The sequence below is a fragment of the Desmodus rotundus genome, chromosome X (genome assembly GCF_022682495.2).
Source record: "Desmodus rotundus isolate HL8 chromosome X, HLdesRot8A.1, whole genome shotgun sequence".
NCBI classification, from domain to species: Eukaryota; Metazoa; Chordata; class Mammalia; order Chiroptera; family Phyllostomidae; genus Desmodus; species Desmodus rotundus.
The window spans coordinates 35641178-35659496 of record NC_071400.1 but is presented as its reverse complement, the minus strand read 5'-3'; the positions used below and the strand labels follow the sequence as shown (position 1 = coordinate 35659496).

Below are 18319 nucleotides of genomic sequence, written 5' to 3'. Positions count from 1 at the left end.
ACAGAGAATTCACACTTACTCATTCAGTGGGTCACAGGCCTAATAGAGCAATAAGCAATCTGGTCTGTGAAAACCGGTACTGTACAGTATTTGATAGAATTTCAATACATATTTGTTGAACGAGCAAATGAGACAAGGAGGACAGCCTCAATGGCAGTTTGGAAGAATTGCTAGAAAACTGCCATTACCACAGTTTCACAGTAAATTAGTCTCTATGTGGGCCATCGTTACTTATTAATACATACACACGGAAATGTAGCTCTCAAGACCCAAGCATCAGTTTATCCAAGATCAGTGAAATGTGAATGTGACACCGCATTGATGATGCAGGTATCTGGGTCCACCGAGAGAAGGGAGGTGTCTGAGGGAAGTAGGAAGAAGGAAGAATATTTTACAAAGTTCAGGTATATGGAATTTAAACTTATGACACTATCTGCAAGGTTTACTAAGAATTATCTTCCCTTTCATTAACACTTGGTCTCAAAAACAGTCTTCAATCACTACTTAGTAATGGAAATTCGTATTGAACATCTTTTGAGAAAGGTATTGTCCACACCAGCAAATTCTGTACAGCAATTAGCATATTAATATATTAAACCTATTAGGTAGTTTACTTAACGTGTAGCTGATGTATTCACTAAAAGTTATTAGTATATCTAAATATTGTCTATTTTGACTATCGAAGAAGTATCTAATATTACACACGACCCAAAGGTTATAGATTGTTCAAATTCTATAAATTTCAGGGTATGCATCTTTAGAGCAAAGGCACTATTAAAAGATGCATTTGTAAAGTTTTGTATTTCTATTATACAGCTATACATAATATAAATAATAAAGCAGGGCATATTTTTCATTTCCTCCACAAATAACATAATGAAGAATTTTAATATGATAAGTAAAATATTGATGTTCCATAAGCAGAGATTCCACAAACTCCAAAGTCCTAGCAATTCTGTTGTTTTCTACGTGGTTCCAAGGTAAATTTCCCTAATGGCGGTGTTCAGGCTATAATGCATTCAGAAATACTCAAAACAACCTCGTTCAAGGTAATTACAATAGATTTAATTATCCATAATGTATAATGATTAATATACTTCAAATGCACACATTATTAGTATCACCACGTATCAAAGCCCATTTATATAACTCCTTTTGATGATTCAAATTGAAAACACTTTATGCAAACCCTCTTATCTGACCTTAATTCAAAATGAAAAGTACAGAAAATTTAAATAAATGCCTATGGATACCAAACCTTTTAGTGAGCTAGTACTGATGGACATTAAATGGAATGATTCTTATAAATGATCAGGTGCTTCTGATACTAAAAATAAAAATTAAATAGCATGATTTCTACTTAATAAGTACTTTGACAACAATTATTAGAAAATTAAGCTTCCCACAACCTTTTAAATGATTTTCACGTTTTCAATAACTTTTTAAAAGCAATCTATTTGAAACAGTATACAAATGTATGTTGATAAGTTGACATATTGATTCTTTTCGGTCAAAGAAGCATGCTGTTGTGCCTGCAACTGCTATACACAGTCACCTCCTAGCGGACATTTGGAAATGGCCTTGGATCTTGAAACCCCACACAACTAAAGCAGCAGTAATATTTGCATTACAGGTGTGAAGAGTAATTGAGGTGCTTAGATTACTGCATTTCTAGGAATCACATGAACTGGAGGCCTCCAAGAAGATAGAAGAACATGACTGACAGAATCTAACTCCATACGGTCCCTCCTTTTAGTGAGGGTGGATGCCATGGGATAAAAGCAAGATATATAAAGCAAGACACGCTGAATTAGCTAACAACCCTCAGATTTCCTTTAATAGTGAAATAAACTTGCAAAACAACTTGTAGCATTTCCTTATAAGGGAATTCTGAAACATTTCCAACAGCAGTTTCAGTAGGAAAGATTTTTTGTTAAGAACTAATACACAACTGGAGGGATTAAAACAGCATCAACTTCTGTTAAGAGTTTTTCATATCTTTCCCAAATTGCAAGTGTCACCTTCAAGATTTGATTCTAAAATAAGTACACTGAGATGCCAAGAGTGAGTAATATTGTTCAGACTCAGAAGCAACTCAGACAGAAACGTGGATAGTCTGGAAATTCTCCCACAGGCAGTGTATATCACGGAACCACACTAATTTCCTTCCCCGCTATCACACCCATTCTGGCTTCCAGATGAAGCCCAGATCTGCCTGCCTGAGCATGCAGCAGGCTGGTGGAATAAGACTGTGGTTTCTATGACATATATAGTTCCTAAATATGTAAAAGGAGCCTAGATTACCAACTATGCAATTGACATCATGTAAATGAATCGGAACCTGGCTATTTGTGTAGTAATTAAAAGCAATGGGTTAAACTCAGCTTTGCTATCTACTGCCCTTGTGACCTTCGGGCAAGTCACTTAATCTCCCAGTGACTCGGTTATGTAATGTTTAAAATTGGAGATAATGACATTAGCTCATACATTTTCTTTCATGAGGATTAATTAAATGATTTAATATATGTAAAAAGTTAAGAACAATATGTGATATGTAACAAATGCTAAATTTAATACTAAACTTAAAAATTACTTTATAAAAAAGCTTAAATATTAAATAATTTAGAGGATGAAAAACAATATTAGGGCAAATAAATTTCAAAGAAAAAATATGAAAAATCTCACTGCTTTCACACTTTTTATATAAGTGAACATGAAAAATATACATAGCTGATTAGAACCCACCTAAGGAAAGGGTAAAGAATTCTGTTTAAGAAATTCTATATTGTAAAGGTATCCCTTGGATGAATTATGCCTTAGTCTAAAATACTCAAAGACGAGTAGACTTTTGTCCCCAAATCCTGTTTCAAATCTAGGAAATTAATTTCCTCCAATTTTACCTTTGCATGTGTTCAGTTTATGCCCTGAAACGGATTAAGAAACTGTGTAATGTCGAGTAATAATATTATTAATAAAATGAAGGTCTATAAACAATGATACAAGGATTCTATAACCGTATTCTGATCTCTCATGTAGTTATAAGGATTAGCATTTGATAATACACTGAATATATAAATTCTCAGCATTGAGAAAACAAAAGCATGTAAAATAGAATAAAAGTGCCAATAATTAACAAGAATGTGATCTGATCGGTACTGTAAAAACAAACAGGAAGTAGAAGCTAGGAGAGCACTGCTGGCATCTTTATTGTTGCTGTTACCTAATCACAGCAGATTCTCTTTTCATAGATAATGACAAATATCCCAATAGCATCACACGGGACAGAGTAGTCACTTTTGTTGCCTTGTATTAAAAACAATTGCATGCTAGGGAAAACAGGTTTCTCACACACTGCCAGGATCATGTTACCAGTCTATCCTGGTAACCATCCACATGCAGGAATACTGATAATTCACAATAGTTACATCTGTCATTTGAATGCAACACATAGTTTGTTTAGGCTCCTATGAAATTAATTTAAATTAAAAGGATAATCCTGAGAACCAAGATGGCGGCGTAGGTAGACTCACTGCGCCTCCTCGCACAACCAGAACTGACAGAGAATCGAACGGCAAGGGGGACCGACACCAGGAAATAAAAAATAAACATTCATCCAGACAGGTAGGAGGGGCAGAGACGGGCACCTGGGTGGAGAGGACTCGAGTGGCTGTGGCGGGACCGAGACTGGCGGAGTGTGGGACAAATGGCGCAGGCAGTCCGAGCACTAGCAGACCCTGCGGCCCCACATTCGCACAGATAAACCCAGAGGGTTGGACTCAGAGTGGCGGAGAGCGGGGCAGGCAGAGCAGTGGGTAGCACCCCACGGCACCACATTCACCCACAGATAAACCAGACGAACGGCGGGGAGCGAAGCAGACCGCGCAACCCAGGGCTCCAGCACGGGGGAAATAAAGCCTCAAACCTCTGATTGAAAACGCCCCTGGGGGTTGGGGCGGCAGCAAGACAGACTCCCAGCCTCACAGGAGAGGTTGTTGGAGAGACCCACAGGGGCCGAGAGTGTGCACAAGCCCACCCACTCGGGAACCAGCACCAGAGGGGCCCAGTTTGATTGTGGGTATGGGAGTGAAAGATTGAAATCCAGAGGAGAGTGAGGCAGGCGCCATTGCTCCCTCTCGGCCCCTCCCCCAAGTACAGGGTCACAGCACAGTGACCAGCGTTACCCCGCCCCGGTGAACACCTAAGGCTCCGCCCCTTAAAGTAACAGACGCGCCAAGACAAAAAAAAAAAAAAATGGCCCAAATGACAGAACACTTCAAAGCTCCAGAAAAAATACAGCTAAGTGAGGAAGAGATAGCCAACCTATCGGATGCACAGTTCAAAACACTGGTTATCAAGATGCTCACAGAATTGGTTGAATCTGTTCGAAAAACAGATGAATAAATGAAGCATATGCTAAGAGAAACAAAGGAAAATGTACAGGGAACCAATAGTGATGAGAAGGAAACTGGGACTCAAATCAATGGTGTGGACCAGAAGGAAGAAAGAAACATCAAACCAGAAAAGAATGAAGAAACAAGAACTTGGAAAAATGAGGAGAGGCTTAGGAACCTCCAGGACACCTTGAAACGTTCCAACATCCGAATTATAGGGGTGCCAGAAGGAGAAGAGGAAGAACAAAAAATTGAAAACTTATTTGAACAAATAATGAAGGAGAACTTCCCTAATCTGGCAAAGGAAATAGACTTCTGGGAAGTCCAGGAAGCTCAGAGAGTCCCAAAGAAGCTGGACCCAAGGAGGAACACACCAAGGCACATCATAATTACATTACCCAAGATTAAACGCAAGGACCTACATCCAAGATTACTGTATCCAGCAAAGCTATCACTTAGAATGGAAGGGAAGATAAAGTGCTTTTCAGATAAGGTCAAGTTAAAGAAGTTCATCATCACCAAGCACTTATTATATGAAATGTTAAAGGGAGTTACCTAAGAAAAAGAAGATCAAAAATAGGAACAGTAAAAACGACAGCAAACTCACAGTTATTAACGACCACACATAAAACAAAAACTAGAGCAAACTAGGCAAACAACTAGAACAGGAACAGAACCATAGAGATGGAGATCACATGGAGGGTTGTCAATAGGGGAGTGGGAGGGGGAGAGGGGGGTAAGGTACAGAGAATAAGTAGCATAGATGATAGGTGGAAAATAGACAGGGGGAGGGTAAAAATAGTGTAGGAAATGTAGAAGCCAAAGAACTTATAAGTATGACCCATGGACATGAACTATAGGGGGGGGAATGTGGGAGGGGGGGGTGGGCAGGATGGAGTGGGGTGGGGGGGAAATGGGACAACTGTAATAGCATAATCAATAAATATATTAAAAAAAAAAAGGATAATCCTAAAGCCACTATCAGCAGATGGCAAAGAGCATGAAGAAATGCTGTGGAGGCGGCAGGGAGAAATTAGACTAGTGTTAATAATTGGCCATGGATATGCCAAAGGCAGACCACACAAACATGGAGAACTCAGCCAAGCGTTGCTACCAACCTCAATGTATTTTTACTCTTTCGAGATTGATTTTATATTGGAAGATGTGTTTTTCAACACAGCATAAACAATTACTTAGTGGGTAAACTTGTTGATTCCGCTGTGTCAAGAGCACAGGCTGTAAATTCAGGCTTGTTCTAACATGCCCTATTTCCATGTCTTTACTCACACAGTAATCGGAGCAAGTGGTAAAGCACGCAGGCTGTGCCATCACCCTGCTTGAGCTTGACTTCCAGGGCTACTTTGCTTATTCACAAAATGGCTATAATAATAGAATCTACAGCCTAGAATAGATTTTAAAAATTAAATGAAACAATCCATGTAAAAATACTTTAAAAAGTAGCTAGCATATAGTAAGTGGAGAAAAAATATTAATATCTATAATTGTTAAAATGGTCAGTGTTCTTATGAGTCTGTGATATATATTTATCTTCATTTTCACAAAACTCCTATTGATAGTTTTCTATTTACTGATCATTATTCCGTTTTATAGGTGTTTCAATAGAAACAGTAAGACATTAACTGGTTTCCTTAAGGGTCAAACAATAAATCAGGAAATAGACATTTACTTCAGCACGCTAAATTTCTATTTATGTAAGTGGACCATCCATAATCTCTAAAACTTTATTGACTAAATGAGCCGAAGACCACTATTGAAATAAATTCCAGCTTTCACCTTTGAAAATGTTAACAAAATCAGTGGTAGAATTTATATACATATATATCCCCATACATCAGCAAATGAAGTGAATGAAAAATGACTAAAGGCAGAGAGACCAGTTAGGATTCTGGTGAGGTCATCAAAGACAGAGATCTCATAGCACTTGTAATTACTGAGAAATAAAATTGTACACATCCATGTGGTAGGGTAACTTCTGAAATGGCTCACAAATGCTCCCTGGTTTTCATGCCCTTGAGAAATCCCTCCCTACATGTACATAAGCACCGAACCTAGTTACTTGCTTCTAAGGATAAAATTAGGCTACAAATGACCATGACTTCCTTTTTGCTTTCATTCTCTCTTCAGTCCGTCTTAGCAGGCGTACTCTGATGAAGCAACCTGCCTTGTGTGAGCTGCACTATTAAGAGGCCCATTATGCAAGGAACTGAGGGCAGCCTCTGGACAACAGCCAGCAAAGAATGGAAGCCCTCAGGCCAATAGTCCTGGAGAAACAGAATGCTTTCAGAAATCATCGGAATGAGCTTAAAAACAACTAATTCCCCATTCAAGCCTTCAGGTAAGACCACAACCTTAATAACACTATATTATGCAGCCTTGTGAGGAACCTTGAAGTACAGGACTCAACTGAGCTCTGCCAAGATTCCTCAAACTATGAGAAAATAAATATGTATTCTTTTTTTTTAATTTTTATTGTTATTCAATTACAGCTGTATGCCTTTTCTCCCCATCCCTCCACCCCACCCCAGCTGAACCCCCCTCCCTCCCCCACCTCTACCCTCCCCCATGACTTTGTCCACGTGTCCTTTATAGTAGCTCCTGTAATCCCCTCTCCTCACTGTCCCCTCCCCAGTCCCCCCTGGCTATTGTTAGATTGTTCTTAACTTCAATGTCTCTGGTTATATTTTGTGTCCTTTTTTCTTCTGTTGATTATGTTCCAGTTAAAGGTGAGATCATATGGTATTTCTCCCTCACCGTCATAGCAGCACAATTTACAATAAATGTGTATTCTTATAAGCTGGTTAATTTTTAAGGTAATATGTTACATTGGTATAGATAGCATTATCAACAACAATAAAATTAAAAGTTAGAATTCTTCCAACATAATGGTCATGGACAAAAATGTGAACCTGTTTTCAAGGGCAAATATATTCCTAAAAGCATGTGTTAAAATGGAACTTATACTTTTAGATTATATTTTTAATTTCTTGGGTCATCTCCCATGTAGTATCTTCAGGGCACCTAATAAAATTTATATCACTCATTTGGCACACCTACCTTACCGGATGTTAAACACTGATTTAAAATCAAGATATCATCATAGAAACAGAGATAAGATTTGTGGTTGCCAGAGGCGAGGGGATTCACATTAGGGGAACTGGTTGAAAGTGGTCAAAAGGTACAAACGTTCAGTTATAAGATAAATAAGTTCTGGTAACACATGTACAGCGTGATGACTATAGTTAACGGTACTGCGGTATATATTTGAAAGTTAAGAGAGTAAACCTTAAAAGTTTCCATCAGGAGGAAAAGAAATTATAACTCTATGAGGTAAGGGATATCCACTAAATTTATTGTGGTATTCAATACACAATATTATTATGTTACACACCCTAAACTTATATAACTTTATGTCAATTATATCATGATAGAACTGGAAAAATAATAAAAAAGCAAAACAAAAATAACAAATAAAAATTATAATAATGAAAATAATAATACCAAAAACATAGTTTAAAATTAGGGGAAGCTAACTAACAACCAGATACTACTGAATAACCTCTTAAAAAGAAAGAATTAAATTTACTCTCACAAAGAAGGACTAATTGATTAAAGGAATTACTTACACACAATGACTCAGAAAAGCTACCAGATTTAAACTTCTCTAAATTGAGTATATTTCTTAAACAAATCAGAGAAACCTCGTATTCTTACTACTTAGAACTGGTTTAACTGCAATTAGTATAGAGTTGGAATAAAGCATAAATCTTTGTAGTTTTATATAGCTGTGTTAAAAGTGTCCACCGAATTTCAATGTAAATAATTTCTGCTTGCCAAAATAACACTAATTTAGCTAGAACAATAATTCTAAATATAAATGAGTATCTGTGTGAATTGTAAATGCTATCAACTGAACACCTGTTATTGTGTCTAAATTACTGAAACAGGAGAGCTCACTAACTCACAGCTAAAATAATGTCATATTAACATAATATAAGGTGTCTATAATTTTGTGAAGCTAACCTCAAAGGAGCCTCATGAAAGTCTGATTTCATTACTTTACAAATCCCATATATATTAATCAATCCTTATCAGAATTACCTACAAAGGCATTCCCCTAAGACTGTCAGCTGATTTCTCAAAAGAGACCTTGCAGGCAAGAAGGGGCTGGAAAGAAGTATTCCAGGTTATGAAAGGCAAGGACCTACATCCAAGATTACTCTACCCAGCAAAGCTTTCACTGAGAATGGAAGGGCAGATAAAGTTCTTCCCAGATAAGGTCAAGTTACAGGAGTTCATCATCACCAAACCCTTATCATGTGAAATGTTAAGGGGACTTAATTAAGAAAAAGATGATCAAAAATATGAACAGTAAAGTGACAACAAACTCACAACTGTCAGCAACTGAACCTAAAAAAAATAAAATAAAGCAAACAACTAGAACAGGAACAGAATTACAGAAACGAATATCACACGGAGGGTTATCAACAGAGAGGGGGAGGGGGGAATGGGGGAAAAGGTACAGGGAATAAGAAGTATAAATGGCAGGTACAAAATAGACAGAGGAGGTTAAGAACAGCATAGGAAGTGGAGAAGCCAAAGAACTCATGTGTACGACCCATGGACATGAATTAAGGGGGAGGGAGTGGTGGAGAAAATGGGGGTACCAGGCAGAGGGGGATAAAGGGGAGAAAAAAGAATGGGACAACTGTAATAGCATAATCAATAAAATATACTTAAAAAACAAATCATTATCAAATGCCTAATGACATGAAGACTACGTTACTTCATTGATTATTAGAAGAGACAGACGGCAAGTCACGTAGCAATGCTTTATAGTTAATAGATACTATGCAGAAAATGCCTTTCAAAATCTGAGTCACAGAAAGAAATAATCTTATTCCTTTCCATGAAGGTACAATGTCCTAGCTGTGGTTTAAGCTCTAAAGAACTAACTTCAGTGCCAGGATAATAGAATTACACATTTCACAAGATAATATAACATATGTCAAACTACAGCATTAAAAAGGAATAAGTTAAACCATGCCACAAAATGCACAAACTACTAAGGGCATAAAAGCCATTAAAAGTCAATGTTACAACATGGGGAAGTAACTGATTAAAAACAAACCTGGGTTCAAAACTCAGCTTTGCCACTTACTAGCTATGTAAACAAGACATTGCCGAATCTCCCATAGCCTCAGTTTCTTCTCCCATAAAAGCATAATAATAGCATCTAGGATTGGGACTAAATGAGATGAGGTTTTAAAATACAAAGTAGGAGGGATCACAACACCTGATATCAAACTATACTCTAAGCCCATGGTAATCAAAAGAGTCTGGTACCAGCATAAGAACAGACACACAGGGATCAGTGAAACAGAACAGAGACCAGAAATAAACCCATGTCTCTATGGTCAATTCGTATTTGACAAAGGGGCAGGAGACCAACATGTACTTTGCTTTTACTTCCTCTAGTAAAGAACTGGTAGGAAACCATGGGGGTTTTTTTCTATAGTGGAAGCATTTTATTTTTTTTATTATTCTTTTTATTGTTGTTAGTGTGAATTATCTATGATGGTAGAAAGTCTAAGCAGCTGGGAAAATAATTGAGTTTTATAGCACTACTTTCAGAATACAAAAATAAGTTTATATATGCAGTCATTGTAATTTTTCAAAATTCCATTTGATTCAGGCTGCTCCCTATAGTTCGGGTATTAATTTGCACTGACTGCAAACCTGTAATGGCAGAACAGCTTTCAATAGCCCTAAGCTATCAATTAGATGGCATTCCGCTGGAGAAACACCGATAATTCACATTTCAGTTTCTAGTAGTTATTATACATTTGATGATCATTTAGGTCCATATATCTTAATGTATTTTGCCAGGCTCCAAACTATTCCCACGTACTTATAATATCTACAGGCATGGTCCATCCTCCTGTTAGGATTATATCATGTCCTTCGAAGCATTTTTTATCCTATTGTGGAGGTTTAATGTGTTTCTTTACTTGATTATAAAACTTTTCGTTTCCTGCAACTGGTTAACTTTGTCACATAGTTATGTAGATAAAGCAGAATGTTTGGCCTGCTCCAACGTACAAGTCTGTGAAGCCATGGTTGGCATATGCCAGGTGACAAAGAGACTATCTCAGGTATATACTGCTGTGAGGTGTAGTGGCTGTGTGTGAAGCTTTCAAGCTTAACTATATAGTGTTAGTGTGATGCTATACTATTTGGAAGAATACCATTTTCTATCTTATAAGTTGTATGCATGAACATAAGATTTGCAATGTTTTCTTTATAAACTGCCTTCTTCAACACATGAGTATCTGTTAATAGTGTTCTCTCGAAGTGCAGTAGTATGTCTTCCAGAATTTCACTTTAGTAAATAGTTCCCAGGTAACTGCAATGTTAAATTCCTTGCTGGTTTCTTTTTATTCTAAGGGGCATACAGCAAGCCTGAAGGACACTGTAATCATTTCTTACAGGGTGGAAATCTACAAAGATTACGTATGACAGCCTGAATAGTTATTTCATTCATTACCATATTTGGGTAAGACTTTCCTTTCTGGACAAATACTACTTCCAGTTAATGCATCTGGTTCTACTAACTTTTCAGGGACCAGAAAACTTCAAAGACAATGTTTTCAATCTTAGCATTGTAACCAATGAAGTATTGGCTTGGGATTGATCTGAATATTCACTGCTTAGAAACTATTGTAAGTAACATTTGGCAAGATCTCTAAGCAGAAGGTTCCATGGTAAAACTTTTGCCTGAAAGCATTTGTATGTGTTCATGGAAAGCACATTAAAACAAAAGATAACTTAAGGTAGCCCCAAGTGAAAGTTACAAAAATTCATTCGGTGCTTAGACTTTGTAAGGGCTCTCCGTGGATTGATTCGCCCTGACTGCCTTTAAAGGAGTACATATCACCTTCATTAAGTAGTAGATTCATTCTATAATTTCATTGAAAATCTTAGCCTAAAAGAAATTGCTGTAGCTTCTGGCCAGCACTGACTACAATGTGAAGAGTGAAGTGGCTATCTCATACCTTGGTTATCTGAATCCATGCTGTCATAGACTTCTTAGGCAAATACAGTTCTTACCTAGTGGTATTCCACTTGTATCCAGAATACTGTATTCATTATAATTTTACTATGTTCAAAAATAATAAAATGACAAAATTATATACAGGTATGTGGGTTTTTTGTTGCCTGCCTTCTTGATTCTTAAGTCTTTTTGGTTTATTCTCTCTCTATATTAAAGCTTGCACTACAAAGGATGCATCTTGTGTCCTCAAGATGACAAATTATTTGTTAGGACACCAGTCTCTCAGGGTGCTTTAGCACACACAATCTTACAGTGGGTGTGTGCTCTCGGACTGACATCTGATTATTTTCAAGTCAATTGCAAGAATTTCTATATTATGAAGGCAGAGATGAATTAGAGTTTGCTACTCTCTTGTTTTTTCAGTTGCTTTACTACAGATAGGAAACTGTATTAATCCATCAAACAAAAGTAGGTATCTTTCAAAGCAGCCAGTTGATTCTAAGACTAAGAAACACAATTTAAAATATGATCATAGAGGAAATACATCTTCAAACTCAGCTCCACCATAATTTTGAAGTTATGCCCAATATTTCAAGCAATGCAAAATGACACATACGGATCTGAAATATTTATAACACCTCAATTTTCTGTTGTTATAATTAAAGCTAAATTGTGCAATAGAAATATATTATTGAGGAAGGTAAATTGTATTAACCTCTCATGTTTACTTCTCATATTTCCTCCAAGCAACATTAAAACCAAGAATTGCTTACAACTTCCATACACACTTCCTTTCTTCTTCCTGAAGCCTCTAGAGAACCCTAGAAATTCTAATTAGAAGTTATAACCTACATATTTTATTATTATTTCAAGTTTAGTTCACATTATCCATCATTACTTTAATTCTTATATAATATCAATGGTACCTGTAATTACTATAAAATTTTAAAGAAAATGACACCATTATTATAGTGTTCAAGTTTCTATGCTGGCAAATATCCTCGATTCAAACAACAAAACCAGAACAAATTCCAACATATGCATATGTGATGTATATTCAAAAGTTCTAATAGGGTCTTTTCTAGTTGTCTTTAATATATATAAAATATTTTTCCATTAATGCAGAGATCATTTTGAGATACACTTTGTCATACAGCATCATTATGGCTTATAAGAAGAACCTAAATATTTTAAGTGTGAGAACACAGGATTTGGGAACTAGAAGAGACATTACAGATTAAGAATTTGTACTGGTCTGGATATCACCATATCTGGCCTAGCCTACTGGTAGTTATTCACCATCACTTATCTGTGAATTCCCATCACCTATCTGTTGGCCAAACACCTGCTCAATGGTTACTCATCGAATTATTGGGCCCTTAACAATTAAAGAATAAACCCCATTTCCTCAATGTGCAGTTCACTCCACCACCTTCACTCCTAATCCCAACTGAACAAGCTGTCCTTTCAACATAGCAAGCGCTTCACCTCCTCCCTCCATTACTTTGCTAATAGTGTTCTTCATCTAGAATGCCTTGTTTCCTTCTTCCTCCATGGAAAATCTACCTACACATCAAGGCCCAACTCAAATAATACCACACCTCTAGGATCTCCATTTGCCTTACACAAAATTTACTATTTCTCCTTGGTGCTGCTATGGCTTCTTAAAAATATGAATGTCGACATTTAATACAACTTCATTAAATGAAGTGCACCTCTTCCTCTCCCCCTTGCTACATGATGAGCTCCCCCATCCAGAAACAAGCCTTATTCTTTTCTTTCCCTCCCATTTATTATAGTACCTTGCTGAGGACTCTACAAATAGAAATTAAATACAATGAGAAGTTCATTCTATCCTAAAAAAAGAATTTGGTTTATAATAGAAAATTAAAAATAAATTTCTCTACAACCCTAAGAATAAGTAATTCAAATAGAAAGTATAATTTAATGGTACTTCCTCATACTAAATATTTGCACATTTAAACATTATAGCTACGAGAACTAGTGTATTTTAAAACTTTCTATTTGGTGATCAGAAACAACTTTAAATAAGTAAATTAAACATCCTTAATTTAAACTCCAAAGTTAAACATTTTCTTCTTCTTACAATGAATTCAGGTAAAAGAGATGTGAGCTCTCCAAACCCTTTGCAGTATGAGGAAATTCTAAGAGGTTTTAGGACACTGGGTCTAAGAGCTTTAGAAATAGGTATTAGAAACACCAATTCCACTGCTGGGATTATACCCCAAGGATACTGAAACACCAATTCAAAACAACCTATGCACCCCAATGTTCATAGCAGCACAATTTACAATAGCCAAGGGCTGGAAACAACATAAGTGCCCATCAGTAAAATGAGTGGATCAAAAAACTGTGCTACATTTATATGATGGAATACTACACAGCAGAAGAAAAGAAGGAGCTCCTACCCTTCCAGACAGCATGCATGGAACTGGAGAGCATTATGCTAACTGAAATAAATCAGGTGGTGAAAGACAAATACCATATGATCTCACATATAAGTAGAACCTAATCAACAAAACAAACAAGTGAGCAAAATAGAAACAAAGACACTGAAATAAGAGAACAAAGTGACAGTAACCAGAAGGGAGGAGGCAGGGGGATAACAGGGGAAAGAAGGGGAAAGATCAAGTCACAGAACGTGTACAAAGGACCCATGGACAAGGACAAAAGGGGTAGGATCGAGGGTGGGAGGTGGGGGTGGGTAGGGCAGGGAGGGTAGGGGGTTATAATGGAGACAACTGTGCTTGAACAAAAATTAAAAAAGAAAATAAGAAAAAAAAAGAAGCATTGATTGCATGGCTCCTTCCTGAACTCAGCTGAGTGACTGGCAAACTGCTGAATGCTGAATAGGGAAGTAAGTGATGCCCAGGAGCTAGGACCCTGGGGGCAGTATGGTTCACTGCAGCCAGAGCCTCCTGCTAATTTCTTACACTGATCCTCCCACCTATTGACCAAATCATAAATCAAAGCCCTGGAAATGACAAAGAACTTCAGCTATTACAGTAAGATAAATCAATAGTTACTAAGTTTTATTAAAATGAATGGCAGTTTGGTATCATTAAAATGTATTTTGGATATATTATACATATCTAGACTATGCTATGATGCTTAATTGTTCCTTTAAATATCCCTTCAGGAATAAATCTTAGTAAAAGTGATGGTAGAGAAAGGTGTTCCTGACCTCATTTGTACCCAAATATTCAAAATTAGAGAAGCAGCAGTAGCATTGCTTAGAAAACCCAGAGAGTCAGAGCTCACAGGAATGGAAATGCAGTACTCTGAGCAGTGGGTACATGAGCGCCTTTATACAATTTTTGTTCAGTTTTACTTTGGTTTGACTAGATTTTAGCAGTCACAGTAAGAATTGCTTCTATTGTAATTGACTGGGTCCATCAAATACTTCTTCTCTGAAGAGCAGGAAATTCTCTTGCTGAATTAACAGTGGTGTTAAGTGTCAATAACTAAAACAAAATACACATACCCTGTTAAATGAAAGGGGAAAGGGAATTAATATTTATTGAGTGCCTGCTACGCTAAGCACTGTGCTGGGTGCTTTAAATGTATAACCTTATTTAATTCTCACAACAGTATCAGGTAAACATTACTCTACTCATTTTATGGCTGAGAAACTTCAGTCTCAGAGTTATCACAGCTGGGACGCAAGGATGCGTAACTCGATTCTCTCTGGCTTTCCCCACACTGTGCCACACTACTTTTAGAAATCCCCCAATGAGTTTTCTAGCTACCTCTACGTTTCAAACTACATTTTCTTCATTGGTAAAATAAAGACTCGCTTCTAAGGTCCAGACTAACACTACAATTTTATGAAACCCATGATTCTTGTGGGATTCAATACAAATACATCAATAAGTAAAACAGCAAGTGCTCAATATGAAATGTACAAAGAAGTATAGGGAAACGTTCACAGAAAAAAGAAATTAAAACTGCCTACGAACAGAAGAAAAGCTGCTTAACTTCACTACTAATTTAAGAAGTAAAAATTATGAGATGGATTTGCTATTTAAACCTCTGCAATGGACAAAAGTCGTGGGAACTCATATAAATTTTCAGTGGCACTATATATAGACACAAACTCTTTGGAAGTCATTTTGGTAATATCGATCAAAATTATAAATGTATGCAACATTTTACGTAGAAATTTCACTACTAGAATTTACCCTACAGATAGAGCCCACATGTACAAAGGTATATGCAGGTGCATGTTCACTGAAGCGTTGCTTGAAATAGTGAAAGATTTGAACTAATATAAATATCCATTAGCAGGGAACTGCTTAAATAAATTAAAATAGGCCCAGACCACAGAATTCTATTAAGTATATAAAAAGAACACAGGACATAAACAGAAGCTGCTATGGAATAATATCCAAGGACATAAAGTGAAAACAGCAGTAAGTTAAAAAAAAAACCAAAAACAAAAAAGAGAAATATACATATGCTCTGGAGGCATAGACTATTTGTCATAGGCAATGTGACAAATTAGTAAGAGTGGTTTTCTCTGGGGAAGAAGCTGTAAGTGTGGATTTGAAGGGTTATGTTTACCATACATCTTTCTTTCTTTTTTATGATATGAATACCTTAACACAAGCACATTTTACATGTTCAATTTTAAACACAGTTTAAAATAAATAGTATTCTCTGGAGTCCTTGAGAAACCCTTTAAATGTGAGGTCTACTGTAGCAAAGAAGAAGGAAAAAAAAGACCTAATGACAGAAATTTTTTTAAATGTCAAAAATCTTCAGAATAATCACCACAGATTTCACTGTGTATGTGAACTTCAATTTACAAGGAACAAAAAATATAGCACAGGCACCTCCAGTGTGCAGGATGTGATACAAGGGCTAAAAAGGAGTCATTTCTCTTTGTTTCCCTCTCCCTCTCCAGCCCTCTCCCTCTCCCTGTCTCTGAATCTTCCAAAATTTACATTTTCACATGCTAGGGCATGTAGTGAGGAATGATAAAGGTGCTAATCCCAAGGGCATGGGAATATGGAATACATCAATTTCTTAGTTGTAAAGACTCATTCATACTGAAAAAAATTCTATGCTTAACTAAACTATAAATTATGCAATAACAAGTAAAACAGAAATGGTAATATAAACTATTGAAAATTCAGAAACCACAATGTTTCATTAAAAGACTGAGAAGTTAACCTCTATAGCACAGAATTTATGAGTGACATTCATAAAAGCCTAAAGATCTAATCATAAACAAGGCACTCTATTATGCAATCAGTAAAATAGACTTATTAGGTACCAGATTTTGATATTATTCCAGAAAATCTGCTTATAGGAATTATAAAATTTCTTAGGAAACCAAACTGATCAGTAGTACAAATTTAACAAGAAAGACGATTTAAGCCCCATGGCATCAACATCATTCCAATTTCATGAAACCTTTAAGCCATTAGTATTATTATATTATTTTAAAAATGATACCTTTAGAATAGATGAGTAACACATATTAAATAATAAAAATAAAACCTATATTTTCAGATGAATAATATTTATGTAAAAAAAACTAAATGGGAAAAGAGCTACCTTCTTTAGTTGCTAGGTAAATACAGTTAATGTATTAATCTACTCATGTTTGACTCTGCCCACTGTGGAAGGATGACACATTTATACATTAGTAGAAATTTCAGTAAAGCAATGACTTCAATATATCAGAATAAAGAATTTATATTTTAAAAAAGTAAAATATACCTTTTATCTGGGTAGCAAAATTCAGTGCCAATTTTGCAAAGAGATCTGGATTTTCAAACTTGTCCTCCTTAACCTTTAACCAGAAACAGTTCTCAGACAATTCTCTTGGTTCAATCTGAAATAAAAATAAGAAACATAAGTTTCGAAAATATTACTTAATATTCAATTTTTCAAGAATTCACTTTAACCAATGTTGAATGACAGTTCCTTTATTCATTTACCTATGAAATCAACTTTAGGACCTATCCAAATAACACTTTTTAAGTAAATATTCATTGGGAAAGGCACAGAATTCTATTAGTATATAGAAAGGTATATGATAGCAATCGCATATCACAAATTACATTAAAAAAAATCTTTCCCTGATAATAAAAATCTTCTACTGGAATGAATATTAAAAATAATTTAGTAAATTCCTCCCCAACTCACATACACTCTTCTTATTCCAGGATTTTTAAAAATGGGGAAACTGGTGGGGTGGAGGGATGGGGAGAAAAGGCATACAACTGTAATTGAATAACAATAAAAATTTAAAAAAAAGAAAATGAATTTGAAACTTAAAAAAAATGGGGAAACTGAGATTCAGAAATATGAAGTCCCCATGTTTACTGACTAGATTGAAGGCAATAACCATAATAATAGTTTATTTGCATATATCAACTAATCTAATCTAATCCCCACAACAATTCTTTGAGGTGGGAGCTACAATCTCCATGTTACACATGTGGAAACTGAGCCCCAGAAAGCTTACGTGGCTGCACAAACTAATATATAGCAAAGATGGGATTTAAACCCAGGCACTGTAACTCCAGAGAACTATGCTCTTAGCCACTACACTGAAACCCAAGATTAGAACTGTACATTTTCCAGGATATCATGATGCTTTGTGATTCCTACGTATCATTACACTGTATGTTAAATTGCTAAATTAACTTATCATTGCATTCATACACACAAATGACTGAACCAACAGCGTTTGAACCCAACCATTTGGTAGATTGTTCCTGCTTTTTTAAAATGCACTGTATATTCTAGAACCATTTATTCTCATTTAGTTTTATGGAAAAAGCTTTAAGTATATACTTAACTTTAAAACTGATTTAACCAT

The 18319-nt window shown here is 36.0% G+C and overlaps 1 protein-coding gene across 4 annotated transcripts in view; it reads right to left on the bottom strand.

Annotated features, from left to right (window-relative positions):
• Positions 1 to 18319, bottom strand: part of DIAPH2 (diaphanous related formin 2) — an 876560-nt gene that overhangs the window by 587886 nt on the left and 270355 nt on the right. For all 4 annotated transcript variants that reach the window (XM_053916890.1, XM_053916891.1, XM_053916892.1 and 1 more), the window contains one exon: positions 17212 to 17326. In XM_053916890.1, coding sequence (XP_053772865.1) covers positions 17212 to 17326 — 115 coding nt within the window. The remainder of the gene's footprint in view (positions 1 to 17211; positions 17327 to 18319) is intronic.